The sequence below is a fragment of the Apodemus sylvaticus genome, chromosome 3 (assembly GCF_947179515.1).
Source record: "Apodemus sylvaticus chromosome 3, mApoSyl1.1, whole genome shotgun sequence".
Lineage (NCBI taxonomy): Eukaryota > Metazoa > Chordata > Mammalia > Rodentia > Muridae > Apodemus > Apodemus sylvaticus.
In genome coordinates, this window is record NC_067474.1 from 59,173,193 (window position 1) to 59,188,867 (window position 15,675).

The window sequence follows — 15,675 nt, forward strand, 5'->3', positions numbered from 1 at the left end:
CCAGGGCCATCTCACTCTAGGTGGGCTATAGTGCCCCAGGGCCATCTCACTCTAGGTAGGTTAGGCTACACGGAAGGAAAAACACCCATCCCAGTCTCCAAGGACAGGGATACAGAGACCCCCTCCCTTCATAATACACCCTGAGCCAGAGAACCCACTAAGCAGTCACGGACACCAAGTCATGAATCAGCCGGCGTGTGCCTTGTTTTGAGCCCTTTAGAATTACAAACATACAGTGTGTGGCTTTTCTTAGACAGAAGAGTTTAAAAAGAATTGTTCTAAAACACCAAAAGTATAAAAAAAGCTGCATGCACGTCCACCCCCCAGGGTCTGCCCTGCTAAAAACTACATCCGCATAAGAATCTAGTTTGCACTCCCCTAAAAAAGCATACAAAAAGCAGCCATCTACAGGCTGTTTCCCCAGATTTTCACAGGGTAAAATGATCCACTCCTGGACAGCCATCCATTGTCTTGTGACCAGTGTCTTCGGAAACCTGGGAAGAAGAGGAGGGGAGGCGTTAGAGGCGGAGCTTGCTCTGCTGTAATGACCTCTGTGTTCCAGGAGGGGGCAGGTGTGATGCTGAGGTTCGATCCCTCCTCAGTGAGGATGCAGCCAGGGCAGAGGGGGAGTGGGTCCTGGGGCAGTGGGAGTACTCAAGACCAGAGACCGAATATTCCAGGCAAGGAGACTGCGGCTTCTAGGAAAGCACTTCTCCAGCCCTGAAAATCCCCAGTATGGCCGTGTGGTGGGAATAAACAAGAGCTGGCTGACAGTGGTCGCTGTAGAGGGAGTTCAAAACACGGATGCAGCTCATATTATAAACTACGTAAAACAACTCAAATAACCATATGCATCAGCTGGTTGCCATTGTCCCCACCCACAGGTGACTGGGAACTCAGGAAAGGAATCCCTTCTAAGACAGCTCTGACCTCAAAGACTCTTGCTGGCTCCTTCAGTTTCCCCAGTGTGAGGAAGTTTCTCCTGCCTCAAGCCGACTGCACCCCTTGAATTATGGTCTCTCACGTCTCCATACGTTCCTTACAGGATGGATGGATGGCAGTCCAAGAAAAGTGGCCCAAAGGACCATGGGATTAAAACTGAGCAAAATCCTGCTTTAAAAATGTTTATCACAGATGGCCCAGCAGCTGACAGAACTGGCTGCTCTTGCAGAGGACCTGGGTCCAGTCCCCAGCACTCACACGGCAGCTCACGGCCATCAGTAAATTCAGTTCCAGGGGATCTAACGCCCTCTGTGGTCTCCACGGGTATTAGGCACACACATGGCATGCACGTATACATACATGAAGGCAAAAACTCATACACATAAAAAATTTAAGAGAGCAGGGGTGGGGGGGGGGTGGCGCACGCCTTTAATCCTAGCACTTGGGAGGCAGAGAGGCAGGTGGATTTCTGAGTTCGAGGCCAGCCTGGTCTACAGAGTGAATTCTAGGACAGCCAGGGCCACACAGAGGAAAAACCCTGTCTCAAAAAACAAAATAATAAAAAGAAATAAAAGTAATAGAAAGTCTATTATACCTGTCTCTAATTTTCCCTGTTCTATTAGAGCTTGCTGGTCAGTCTTGACAGCGGTTCGTGATGGCAACTCCCACCACTGGGAGAGGCTCATGCCTTCCTGCCCTTCGGCTCCGGTGAGTGGAGTACGTGTAAGTGGTGTGTGTGTGTGTGTGTGTCCCACTTCATCCACCCAGCACAGCTGTGCGTGACTTGCTACGGCCAATAATCCATCAGCAGATGTGACATCACTGTTGAGCAGAAACCTAAATGTAGACCATGTCCTTGGCTCCTGCTCCTGCTGTCAGCCACAAGAACAGACATGGCCCACACTGGGGATGCTTTCCTGTCAGGTTTGGATTGAGAAAACAGTGGAGCAGAGTCACAATCACCTTGTAGCAATTGCGTGCCACAAGAGAGCCACTGTCTGTGGCTGTGAGCCAGCGAGTCTTGGAAGCTGCTTAGCAGTCAGAGCTGGCTTAGAAAGAACTCCTTTCCCAAGTTCCCTGTCACCTGTGTGTGGGGACAACTGTGATCAGCTGTCACCTGAGTGAGGAGGAGGACAGAAGACAGAGATCTGCCCTTCCCCTTCCCAGGTTTGCTGCTGGGCAGCACCCAGTGCTGAGTTTAGGGGTAGAGAGCTGCCCAGGAGGGGGTGGGACAAATACACAGCCCGGGGCTCCCTGTGGGGACAATTCCACAGTGACACTGCCTGCCTTTTTTCATCCCCACGGGAAGTGATTCCAGCCATGGAAACAGAAACAATCTGGCTTTTTCAGCTGTGGGCCTTCATGCTCACAACCCTTAGCTTTGCATTCTGGGAAACTCAGAGATGCCGGCTCGGAGCACAGCTGAGCTTCCAGTCGCCAGCCTTCAGACGCTCTGCTTTTCCTCAGGTTTCCCAGATTTACATCGGTCTCTTCTTTCTTACAGGCCCTTTAACAAACCACCTAAGTTCCCTTATTCTCTGGCATGGGAGACAGAAATGGCCTTGGACGGGTACCGTGCTCATCACAGGAGGTCGCCCGGAACTGAGGAGTAGAGGCTTTTGTATCTGTTCAGATCGAGGACCGTCACCGTGCCATGGGACTGAGCCTCTCCAATGGCGTTGGCCGCGTGACAGTGGTACACTCCCTCGTCTTCCTTTCTCAGAGGGTTGATCTAGAAACACAACAGACAAATTTACACGACTACACACGTCACACTCAACACTGACCACCTCGGTCAGCGTTCTTTCCTGTTAGGCAGGCTCTCCTACTGCTCTCAAACTCACTAAATAGCTGAGGATGATCTTGAACTCCTGATCTTCCTGTTTCCAGAGAGCCAGGAGGAGAGGCCTGTGTTCCCGTGCATGGTTCGTGTGGCATGGGGGATCAAATGCAGGGCTTCCTGTACTCAATCCACAAGGGCAGACAAGCACACTTGTTCCTTTTCAGAATCCAAAGCTACCTGGTTTCTGGTCTTGCCACAGAGGCCAGGCATGGAGGGCCTGCTGCTCCTGTCACTCTCTTTTAAGTGTGTTCTCCATCTCTGTCTTTACTGTGAGCTGCCTGGTCCTTTCACTAAAGGTGACAAGGGCTGATTTTGAGGAAAAGGACAAACATCTACCCACCAGAGGAGATAGACCCACCCTCCAAATGCTCTTTATGGGGTAGCCTTTCTTTACAAGATAACACCTTATTCTTAACTCTACACACACACACACACACACACACACACACAGGGGCTATGCTTGATCTGAGAAGGCCACACACACACTCTAAAGGCGTTCCAAGTCCCTCTCTTGGAAGACATGTTGAAGGGAATGGTGTTCTCAAGAGACACTAAGACTAAGTTCTCAGCAAAAAGGAGATTTATTTGCCTCAGAGGAGACAGAGGAGATAGAGGATGAGGGGAAAGGGGGAAAGGAACAAGGGAGAGGGGGAGGGGCGTTTGTTCTTGGTCAGGGGGAGGGCTGACAAAGTCACTGCTGGATAGAGAGGAGACAGACAGGGAAATGGCAGTTTGTGAAGGTAAAGAATCCCTGTGCATGGTGGTTTGTATACTCTTGGAGCAGGGAGTGGCACTATTAGGAGGTGTGGCCTTGTTGGAGTAGGTGTGGCCTTGTTGGAGGAAGTGTGTCACTGTGCGGGTGGGCTTTAAGACCCTCCTCCTGGTTACCCTCAGATCAAGCTATAGATCTTGGCTCCTCCTGCATCACGCCTGCCTACACAATGTCATGCTTCCCACCATGATAATGGACTGAACTTCAGAACCTGTAAGCCAGCTCCAATTAAGTGTTTCCCTTTCTAAGAGCTGCCTTGGTCATGGTGTCTCTTCACAGCAATGGAAACCCTACGACAGAAGTTGGTACCAGGGCCTGGGGTAATTGCTGTGATAGGCCTGAGCATGCTTTTGTTTGGAGGAATGTGGGTGTGGGGACTTTGGATTTGGAAAGCCAAGGAATACGTCAAGTGGGGCTTATGTGCCATTCTAGTAGGAAAATGGAAGACATTGGTGCTGAGTGAGGTTCACTCCCTCATCTCCCTCACCTATGAGTCTCCTTGACAACTCCATCTTAAAGCCTTAACCCTCCTTACCACGCAGCAGCTGATCACAGCTGAGCATTGGGACATCTTTTGGGTCCACTGCGGAAGACTGCTTATGCTCTTGGAAGCTATCTAATCTGCTCCACCTACTCCAGAGTGTCCCGTGGGAAACTGACAGGGCAGACTGGGTCCAGTGGCCCACAGAAATGACATGGAGGGTTGAGGCAGCAGGTTAAAGACTTTGAGGTCAGCCTGGGCAACTTAGCAAGACCTTGTCTCAACATAAAGTGTTTAATGTTTAAAAATTGTATTTATTTCTTTTACGTGTGTGTGTGTGTGTGTGTGTGTGTGTGTGTGTGTGTGTAGGTCAGAGGACAACTTGCAGAAGTCAGTCCTCTCCATCCACCATGTGGGTCCTGGGGCGTGAACTCAGATCAAGCACCTTTACCCACTGAGTCAGTGAGGTCCTGGGTTCAGTCCCCAGCAGAACCAAAAGAAAGGAACAAGAAACAGCTTTAAAAGTGTAATATGTCGTGAGAAGACAAAGGGTGGTTTGTTGATAATATTCAATAATCTGAAGCACTCACCAAAATCCAGGATGTGGTCTCGTGGTCAGAAGGGCCCCCTCGCACCTGGACAGCTATATTGACATGGTCTCCAGGCAGCTCCTCCAGGCCCTCAGTGCCCTCCGGAGAGCGCTTGACCTATCAATGCAGAGAAAGCATGCACAGCTTAGAAAAAGAATTCTGAGCCGCATGACCTCCCCCAAGACCTCTGGCCACCTGCATCCTCTCTGGGACTCCAAGGCAAAAATTGAAATGCCTCTCATTCTTATGCAAATAACTCCACCTCCCTTTAAATCTGTATCTATTCAGACAGTGCCCCCTGCTGGAAACTTTGCCAAAGGGTGGAGGAGGGTGGAAACAGCTTGGAATTTCACAGCCCTTATTAGGGTTTTTGGGGCAAGGGACCACCTACAGTTGTGACTGCCAGTCTCTCAGTATTGGCCTTCAGTGTTCAGAGCAGAATGGCGTCTCTGTCACCAGCCGAGTCTGTCTATAGCTCCGTGCCACAGCAAAGCAGACTCTGATGACAGATTGGCTAACAATGTATGGGGCTAGCAGAGCTTTCTAGACACCTAAGTGGCCAAATGGACAAAAGGTATGGGAAGGAATGCAAAACCCCTCCTTTAGGGAAGAGTTTTGGGGTGCCAGCTTTGAGGTACAGGGCTGGTGTGTCTTTGTTTAATCCTCTGGCCCACATACAAAAGACACCCATGCAAACAAACACGCCTAAGGAAGACTGTTTACCACCCACAGGTCCTTCTGATTCAGTCTCTCTCTCCCGTGTCCACAGACAAACGCATACATTCTTGGAGAAGATTACCTTCTTCCAGGTGATGACCGGAGTGGGCACAGCCTTCACCTCACAGGAAAGGAACACTTGAGTCCCAGTGACATTGTGGATGTCTCGAGGGGGCATAAGGACCACAGGAGCTGGGAGAAGATAAAAGAACAACCCTTTACCCTGGCAGGTCAGGAGCTCAACCCTGACCTCTGAGGGCCTGCACGAAGCCCTGTGAGGAGGCAGCTGAAGGAGAGGGAAAAGCCATGTCCTGCGGTCAGTGGCGGAACTCAGGTCTCAGCACCCCGAGTACCCCTCAGCACCTCGGCTACCATCTGCACATTTATTCCTGGCCTCCGAGAATTTGGCTTTGTGATTCACATAAGCACCTGTGGGGGTGGGGTCCAGAAAAACCCAGAACACACAGTGACCAAAATTTAACTCGAAGTCAAGTGAGGCGTGAAGTTGGCGTGCTCTGGTAGTGTTCACGTGTCATGCGTGCCATGTAGCTTCATGGGGTCCTGGCTTCGGAGCTTAGAGCTTTGTACACCGTCCATTATAGCACACGCTGACAACACTGCCGGGATCGGATCCACACCCCACACATCTCAGCTCAGACTCTAGACAGCTGTGTGAGACGAGTCGCAGGGGTCAGTGGAGGTTTTGGCTTTCTTTTTACCCTGTGTGCTTTTTGCTCTTACGGAAAACATGACTGAATTGCAGAAAAGAAAGACTTTAAAAAAAAAAAAAAAGAGAGACTGGGTCTCCTTAGCCCAGGCTGACCTCAAACTCTCAATGTTGCCAAGGATAACCTCAGACTTCCTATTCTCCTGCCTCCAAGTGCATAAAACCCTGAGCTTAACTCCCAGCACCGCCTAAACCAGCAGGTGTCACACAGCTCTAATCCCAGCTCAGGGTTTTATGCACACTAAGCAAGCACTATCCACCCACTGAGAGGCAGCCCAGCCCGCTTCTGACATTTGGTATATTTATATGAAGGGGTGTTATAAAAATAAAAATATCAATCAACTTTGAAAAGTGTCAAAGATACTCTACATCCTGAAATACCGATGCCAGCCAAGATTTCATTCCTTTGAAACGTCTTTTAAAAATGTTTCATTTGATGTGTATGTGTTGTTTACATGTATGTCTGTGCAACATGTGTGTATCTAGTATTTGCAGAGTCCAGAAGAGAGTATCAGGTCCCCTGGCACTGGAGTTGCAGGTGGTTGTGAACTACCATGTGGGTGCTGGGAACTGAACCTGGGCTCTCTGGAAAAGCCGCCAGTGCCCTTAACCATTGAGCCATCCCTCCAGCCCCCAAGACTGAGTTATGTGAAAATACACAGGCACATCTGTCTCATTAGGACGCAACACTGCTCTTCTCTTCAATGGATGGTAAAAATTGCACACACACCTATGAACTGGCTTAAAGTATATTTCATTATGATTTATTATCAGTAAGTGTTTGATGCGTATTTTATATACTCAGGGTTACACGGGGATTTTTCTATGGAAAAGGTTTAAGGACCCTGAGGGGTAGTGTCAAGTCAAGTTACCAAGGTTGGAGCCGCAAGCAGGTGCTTTTCTGCCTCTGAGTACAAAGGGTTCAAAGAAGAGAGGTGTCAGGTTTTGTTTATTTAAGGGGACCCGAGTCCCTGTAGCACAGGCTAGACTCTTAGTTCACCTTTCACACACTGCTTCCTTCCACGCCAGGGATCTGGTAGACATCAAGTCTTATCCAGGGGTAACCTGATGTTCAGGATTTGGAGCTGAGACAGGGTTTCTTTGTGTTATCTTGGAACTCGCTCTATAAACCAGGCTGGCCTCGAATGCACAGAGATCCACCTGCATCTGCCTCTCAAGTGCTGGGATTAAAGGTGTGTGCCACCACTGTTCAGGTTCAGGTGTGTGCCAGTGTTCAGGATTTATTACTCTTACTCTGGCCCCAGCTCCATAGAAGGATGTACTACCAATCCTGCAGGCTCCACAGTCAAGTCCTAAATGAGGTGTCTGTTTGTCTCTGGCCATCTGCATCGCAGCTGTCCTTAGGCTCCAGGAGTCTCTACTGAGTCTCTCTCCTGAGCCAGAGGCCGATTCCAGCCATGAGGTCTGGCAAGACAGAGGCCTGATCAAGAGAAAGCAATGTTCTTGCCTCTTCACTAGTGATGTGGGAAGAAGACCCCTGATTCTCCTGGTTGCAGAGTGACCAGCCATGGAAGGAGAAAACAGTTACTATGGTGGCATGGCGTGTGAGCAGGAGTCAGGGGCAGGTGTGACAGACAGACAGCTAGATGGAGAAAGCATGAAAGAGAAACACCGCCATTCTGGGGCCAGCAGAAGGGCCTGTGCCCGCGGGGATACAGCTGCAATTAAACCAGAGAACAAAGGGAGAGACACCAGAGAGGGACAAGGTTGGTCACACTGTAGAATCCAGGGGTATGAGCAGCCCTGTGGGTTCTGGAAATCAAACCCAGACTCCTCCAGACACAAAGAAATAGACCTTGTACAGCCAGTGCCTGATTACCGACGTGTGCGTCCAGTCTCATTCGCACACCTCCAGGAATGGAGAGCTCACTGCCTGCAGAGCTGGGCCCCTGGAGGGCTCTGTGGGAGCTCATTCTCAGGGCAGCTGCTTCAGACCTCTGTCCTTCAGCACCTGATGACAGCTCCGGAGCCTTTGGTGCAATGACTCTCCGGTGAGCGGTGGCCCACACTAGGCCACCTACCCCTCCCAATCAGTCACACTTTCAGCTCTGCCCACATGACTGCTCTCCAAAGGATGTCCAAACACACATCCAAGAGTGCAGCCAGCGCTCTGGTAGAGCCCCCTAACTTCCAACACGCCCTGCAGCCACAGACCCACAGGAGGAGTTGCCTGGCAGAAGCCCCATCTGCCACAACAAAGAGGGGCTAATTTATTCACATTCTCCTCCTGCCAGCACCTCCTCAGTGACACAGGCAAACCTGTCCCCAAACGGCTGCGGGGCGATCACACCATCTCTGATTCCAGGGTCTTCAACGGGTTCCAGGGGGACGCTTCGTCAACGTGTTTCACTTTTCTTCAAGTAAAGTCATAAATTTTAAATGAGACCTCATCACTCCCTTTCAAACCTAAATGAATAAACCAGTAAATCACATTTCCTGCGCGCTCCCCGAGAGGCTCCCGCTCCCTCTCTTTCAATAACTACAATTAAGAAGGGCTGTCTGGGGAAGGCTGCCTGTGCCAGCGCTTTTATGGCAGGAAATGCCATTTCTTTTACAAAAGAGGCCCGCTTTGAGTGTTAAAGGGACCTTTCCCAGTGCATGTATCTATCTATAAATTTGCATGGCGCACAGCTCATTCTGGTGCGTAGAGTCATGTTGGGCTGATGTATACCTTTGCCATACAGTTGGGAAGTCACCGTTGGAACCGGAGCGGTTCTGTGACCTTGGAAGATTTCCTCAGGCTGTGTGGTGTCAGTCATCTTCTTTTAACTTGAATATATCTGGCATTAAATTTGCGTTCTTATCCATAACAGCTCTGCACAGTCAACAACCAAGGGTTCCAGCTGGCAATCCTTCCCTTTCCAGCAATCTTATCAAATGCCAGTAGGGGGCGCTCGGGGAATCTGAGACTCAGGTTCATAAGTCAGTACAGGTGTGATTAGCCCCTTAAAGCCCTGACCTCCCGTGAGCTTCCATTTCTCCATTTCTTCCATTTCTGTGAGGGAGCAGCAGGCTCTCAGGGGACATACAATATCTTTTTGGTTGTCCCGAACAAAGGGTTTAACCTGTATCTTAACACTATTTTGCCTTTCCCCCAGGAGGGTTTTCTGTACCCTCACACCAGCCCTGAGAGGTAAGTGTTCTAACTCCCATTTCATAGCTGGGAAAGTAATACTTAGAAGGCGAAGGACCTGGAGGAACAGGGACTCAAATTCATGCTATGGTTCCATCATATTCCATTCTGTTTTAAAACCATTGTTATCTTGGTAGCTCCATCTTAGAAGAAGGGCTCCCAGGCAGAGTGGTTTGCCGGGAGGTCTCACGGCTTACAGGATGCAGTCACACAGTCATGACCTACGTCAAGTCAAGGACACAGAGCAAACTCAACAGAGAGGAATGTCAGGGAGAGGGAGCCACGCACCAGCTCCTGGGGAAACCAGGCGGGGCACAGTCATGTCCAGAGACACAACTGTGAAATGCTGTCTAACGGGGAAGCTCACAGGACGTCAGGCTTGAGGAGGGGCTAATCACACAGGCACTGAATCATGAACCTAAGCCTCAGATCCCTAGATGGTTGGATAAGTAGCCCCTAATGCTCATGTGCTGGAGGCTGAGTTCCCAGGCTGGGGTGACAGTGGGGTGACAGTCTCTTCTGGAAGCAGAGCCCAGCAAGAGGCCTTTAGGTCACCAGAGGTGTGATCTCAGAGGGGACAGTAGGGTTCTGGTAGCTTCTCTCTTCTGCTTGCTGGCTCTGGAGGTGAGCAGGGCGCCCCACCACACACTCCTGCCAAGCTGGGCTGTTCTTGCCAGGGGGGCTGAGAGAGACCACTGCGCTGTAGATTCTGGACTGGATCCCCCAGAACCACGCGCCAAAGGAAAGCCACTCCGTCATGCTCACTGCAGGTATGTCACGGGGATGAAATGCAAACACAGGCGTGGACCACACGCCGCAGAGTAGGAAGTAGGCCCCTCCCCCCACCTCTGGGGGAGGGTTCAACTTCCGGAAGTCCGGGTCCCCAGAAGCCAGCCACGGGACAACATTGCCACTCCATCATTCTGAAGTGACAGTCTCAGGCCAGTTACTTAGGCTCTGTTCTGCACTGGGAGAGAACACTCCACCCATCACCTCCCAGTGATGCCCTTGAGTAACAGCCCACAACCGTTGCAGGACAGACATCTCCTGTCCTCCCAGCACTTAGACTGCTCAGTGACTACTGGAGCCAGGAGGTCAAGGCAGCCCACTTAGGGTTCTGTCTGTGCTTCAGTCTCAGCTATGGCTTCTTCAGAATGGGTACAGGTGCCCATCCTCCTCGGAATCTGTGTCAGCCCGTGGCTGGCTTGGCACTGTGGCTTTGGTCTGTGGCAAGACAGAGACTTCATGGTGGAAGGGCAGAGTGCAAGAAACCTAATGGCTGCCAGGAATCAGAGGGAAGATGAAAGATGGCTTCTGGGACAAGACTTCCCCCACCAAGGCATGGGTGCCCGCTGACTTCCTCTCCTTAGGCCCCGCCTCCTGAAGACTCCACCACTCCCAATGGCGCCACAGCTGAGGTTTAAAGCTTTAATACACAAGTCTTCCAGGAACACTTCAGATTTAAGCCATGCCATGCCCCCTGCCTGCCCTCCACGGCAGAGGTGAGGAACACTTGGGGACCCCTTGCATTCTGCCGTGGTGTCCTAAGGAGGGACCCAGCAGCTCACGTTACCTAGAAAGGACCTTTCATCATGCTGTATCTATCAGCTTGCAGCCTTCTGCCGACCTCTGGCGGCAGGGCCTACCTGGCGATACTAGAGGCCAGGACCTTAACCCTCAGGATCGCCAACGCTCAGAGACACTGCAGTGGCTCAACGCCCTACAGGCTGGAGCTGGATGACAGTCCTCTTCAAAGAGCGTGGGACCTAGCATCTCACCTCAGTGTTGTCAGGGCTGCCCTCATCCTGGAAGGGGCAGGTTTTCCTTCCTGTCTACCTCTGACTGGAATAAAATGGCTTTCTGGGAAGGTCAGCTCTTGCCCAGACCGGTCTTTTAAATGAATCGGTTCCATCTTTCTAGCCGTGCCCCACCCAGTGCTTGCTCTCTTCTGCTCACACTCAGCCCAGGAACTTCATGAAGGTACGACCCCATCCATCCAGGGGCAAGACAGCAGGTCACGGTCACTCAGCTCGGTGTGGTCAGACTGGTCCCAGTGGACTTAGTACCACTGGATGGGGAAAATAATACCAGGGAGACTCAGCTGCCAGGGAGTCTGAGCGCTGCCCACTGGTGCTTAGGTGGGTTGTGAACCATTGTCTGCTTGGGAAGAGAACAACACTGCCCTACACCCTCTGGGATGCGGGAACATCATGACGGTGTCTGTGCTAGCTCTATGGGTCTGCACAGATCAAAGGAGCTGTGTTATTGTTACTGCATGTGGTGATCTGTCTCCCTACCCCTTTCATTAAATGGGTCCTTGGTGGCTCAAATGAAAGATCGTCCCACATGCCTCAGAGATTTAAGTTAATAGTGCCAAAGTCATCCCCCAGGAGACTATCTGCTTGTATTAAGACACACACATGCAAAGACTTTAATGATCAACGTGCCGAACAGGCTTGGTAATTTATGCTCATAATCACGGCTGGATGTGGAAGGAGCTCCGGTTTAATCCCACTGCCTGCAGCCTGTGACTCAAATCCCCCTCCCTCAGCATTCATGAAAGGCTCTGGAACACGAGGCCCTTTCTTTGTCCCTCTCACAAAGTGGTATTCGCTGCCTCTCCTGGTTACCTGGTAACACGTACCTCAGGCTTCTAAATGGAGCCAGAATTCCAACCAAGGTGAATCTTCTAAGATTCCGGACGCTCGGCCTCTCAGAGAAGCTGCCGGGCTCAAAGGCCTGCAGCCTGGAGGACAACAGCCATGTGCCAAGAGTCAGGAAAACCAAGCTGGGGCCCAGGAAATCCCCTCTGCAGTGCCCCATTGCTCCCTTCTATTAAGGCAATGATTCTCAACATGTGGGCAGAAATCCATTTGGGGGTCAGATGACCCTTTCACCGGAGTAGTCTAAAACCACTGGAAAACGCAGATATTTACCTTGTGATTCATAACAGTAGCCAAATTACAGTTATGAAGTAGTGACAAAATAATTTTACAATCGGGAGTCACCACAACTTGAAAAAACTGTATTAAAGGGTCGCAGTGTTAGGAAGGTTGAGAACCACTGCCTTAGAGGATGGGTAAGACCCCCTCCCTCTCATGTCTTTAAAAATCAAGGACAACAATGGATACAAAGGCAATGCCTAACAATAAAATATTCATACACAGGCCCTCCAGGTACAAAGATCAAATGGCGCTCTAAATATTAGACAGTGGGCAGTTCTGAGCAAAGGCTTCTGGGAAGGGCAGTTTGCCACCACTGTCGCTTGGAAGCATCACAGAGACACTGTCACCACTGGGAAGGAGATAATCAATACTCTGAGCCATCACTCCATTAATGTGAGGTGGCTGGGAGGAGCTGAGGAGTGACTGTCACCAAGCTGAAGTAAAACTGTCTGTTTCCCTTCAAACAGGGTCCCCTGGGGCTTTGTTAAAAGTGCTCCCGCTGTGTCTTTTGAATTAAAGATGGCTTTAGGGCAGCCCAGAATGAGGTGCAGCCAGTGTAGGCAAACAGTCCACTGTGCACCGGTCCCCAAACCTCCCTGAGACATAAGGACAGGGACCACACAAGCATGTGAAGACAAGAGGTGACAGGGAGACATCATCAGGTCTGAGGTGGGTGGCAGAAACCAGGTGGAAAGGACAGCTGGGAGCAGGAGTGCTGAGGCCGGCCACTAATGAGGCTCTGGAAAGTGGCTTCTGAATTGCTCCCATTGGCTCTGAGGACCTCTTTATTCTCCAGGCTGGAGCCCAGGGCGGGCCTCAGAGCCCGCAGAGTCCGGGGGCTGGCACATTTACTTGTCATTTGGTAATTTTCAGTGAATTAGGGGTGTGGGCTTTCCATCTGCCATCTGTCTGTACTCTGGTAACCATAGCAACCGCCATCTGCCTGACTTAATAGTATCAAGTCCAGTCCTGAAAGAGTGCTGGACGAGGGGTTGGGACCAGGGAGGTGGCAGCCTTAGGTGGACATTGTGGACAAGTCCCCTGCTTTCTCTGGGTCTGGGTCTCCTCCGCACAACAGCAGAGCACATACATCCCGAAGGGCTCTTTCTCCTAGGAACAGAATGTCGTTCCAGGAAAAAAAAAATCACCCAAGCCCATCGGCACTGGGAAGCTTTGGGAAGCCTGGTCAGCATTTCTTCTGTGTCCTGTGTGTGCCATTAGTGCTACCTGTCTCAGACAAAGGGAACTGCGTGTGAGCCAATTGCTGAGGAGGCAGATTGTAAAAACTGTGACAGAGCTACGAGGGGGAAAGACGGGACTCTGTCAGTGCACAGGGCAGACACACGCAGAACAGGCACCAACAATGGGTCCCCTGGAGCTGGACAGGGAAAGACCGGGCTCAGGGTCACTGGAGAAGCCAGGAGCTACCCCAGGACCACTCCCAGCCAGCACTGCCCCCCCCCCCATGGGAGCCTGGACTGGGAAAGGGCTAGGTCACTGGGCCTGCTTCAGCCCCACAGGGTCGCAGTCTCACTGGGTCCCTGTCTCTGTGTATAGTGGGCTTCCTGTCCCATGGCCAGTGGTCCTCCAGAATCCTGGATGTGAGCGTATTTCCACGGAATATTTGAGGGAGGAGTGAACAGCACAATGCCAAGTACTACCTGAGGGCTGGAAAAGGAGCTCCCAGCTGTCTTTCTTGAAGTGTTAACTTGGGCATCTGGCTTAGATGTCCTCTCTCAGCTCAGGCCAGAAATCTCCAGAAGCCTGAAGCACAAGACTCCAGGCCAGCATCCTGGGAACTGCCCAGCTAGCACACTTACCACCCTGAGCTCCCCACTGTCCTGTCTAGACAGAATAGTCAGACTGTTTTCTCAGAGTGCCTGACCAAGGCAAACCCCACACACAGACAAAGTAGGCTAGCTTCTCTGGACATCCATAGACACTAATGGTGTGTGTGTGTGTGTGTGTGTGTTTTAAATGACACAGGACAGTGATCACTTAGGGCACTAGGGGCACTTACAGCGTGGTGTTAAAAACAGTTAACCTTTGACATCCCTAGTAGTTGGTAGTTTTCTATTGATTTCCTTAAAGCAGTACCCTACATAAAAGATTATGTGCTCTTTAGACAGGATCAGCATCTATGGTCCCACAATCTTTTCAGAGCTCATGTTTTCAAAGATTGTGGATGGACGCTCCTCCAAGCCCTTAGTCTGAGCCTCCCTGGATACCCAGGATTCTGGTGCTCTCTCTTGGTGATTCTTGAATGGGACCTCTGCACTCTGGGAATCCTCACCTTCCTTTCTCTATTCAAACTATCCACCTGGACCCGGACCCACTTCAATCCCTATTTTCAAATAACGGCCATAGTAGGTTTTTAAACATTCCTGTTTGTTCTGGGGCTGAAGTTTGCAAGAAAGTGGGTAAGGCAGCAGGCAGGGTGTAGGAAGATGCGAAACACACACTGCTCCTGAAGGGGAAACTGAGGCCCAGGTAGTGTTGTTCACTTTTGTACAATGAAATTCTTTGTCCCACACCCTAGAGCATTGGGGGTCCCACTCTTCCCATTCGCCTGGGTCTTTCTAGGTCAAACCCCACTCACCGAACTCGCAGGGCCCATCGCGAGCCTTATGCAGGTGGCCATGGTGCGCTCGGGGTGCAAGTCGGGCGCGCAGACGTAGCGCGCAGATGCTGGAGTAGGAGCGGCCGTCGGAACCGCAGACGGTGCCGCGTTGCGCGCACACGCAGAGCCCGGTGCCCTCGGGCGCCGTCCCCGAGGCGCGACTCGCACACACCAGGCCAGGGCCGCAGCGTGCGCCCACTTGTCCCCCGCAACTCGCGCCCTCGGTGCCCAGGCAGCGCGCGCAGCAGCCGCACTCGTCGCGCGCGGAGATCCAGGGCGCTGGGCAAGGCGAGGGCGCAGGGCAGCGATCCTGCTGGCACGGGCTGCACTCGGGGTGTCGTCTACCCGCGTCGCGGAGCCCGAGGCCCCGGGCCAGTGACGGCAGGAGCAGGAGCAGCAGCAGCAGACGCGGCATGGCCGGCTCCCAGTCGGACGGCAGCAGCGCCTCTGCTCCGCTTAACGCTCGGTGCGTGCAAAGCCACCGCGCCCGCCCCGCGCCCGCTGATTGGCCCGGCCCGCACCGCGGGGCGCCCCTAGGCCCGGGACCAGCGCGGCGCGGCCCTACCGGCTCACCGAACTGCAGAGAAGTCTCCAGAACAGCTCTGCCATCTCCGACTGAGCTCTGGGGAAGACTCACTCGGGTCCAAACGTCAACTTGTCCACCGGCCTTAAAATATGACTCTCAGTCTTCCCACCAGGATGCCCGGTTTTACTTTGCTCTCTTTCTAGTGTTTAGTAAAGGGAATCTCTAGTTTAAGATGCCAGATTTTACAAATGGATGGATGGATTTCCTTCCCAGATCGAATACCTAGTTCCCCTATCCCGTTTCCAGTGGCCGCTCTCTCTGGCTATCGGGTTCTTGGGTACGTTTTCAGGAGTCTTCT

At 51.8% G+C, this 15,675-nt stretch overlaps 1 protein-coding gene across 1 annotated transcript; it reads right to left on the minus strand.

The window, feature by feature from the left end:
- Window positions 1-182: 182 nt before the first annotated feature.
- Window positions 183-15,251, minus strand: Igfbpl1 (insulin like growth factor binding protein like 1). The gene is made up of 5 exons (XM_052175474.1): window positions 14,771-15,251; window positions 5,428-5,537; window positions 4,629-4,745; window positions 2,517-2,674; window positions 183-494 (listed from the first exon to the last, which is right to left on the minus strand). Exons 1-4 carry the CDS (start codon window positions 15,204-15,206, stop codon window positions 2,525-2,527), a joined length of 813 nt encoding a protein of 270 aa, XP_052031434.1. The 5' UTR covers window positions 15,207-15,251; the 3' UTR covers window positions 183-494; window positions 2,517-2,524.
- Window positions 15,252-15,675: the final 424 nt, after the last annotated feature.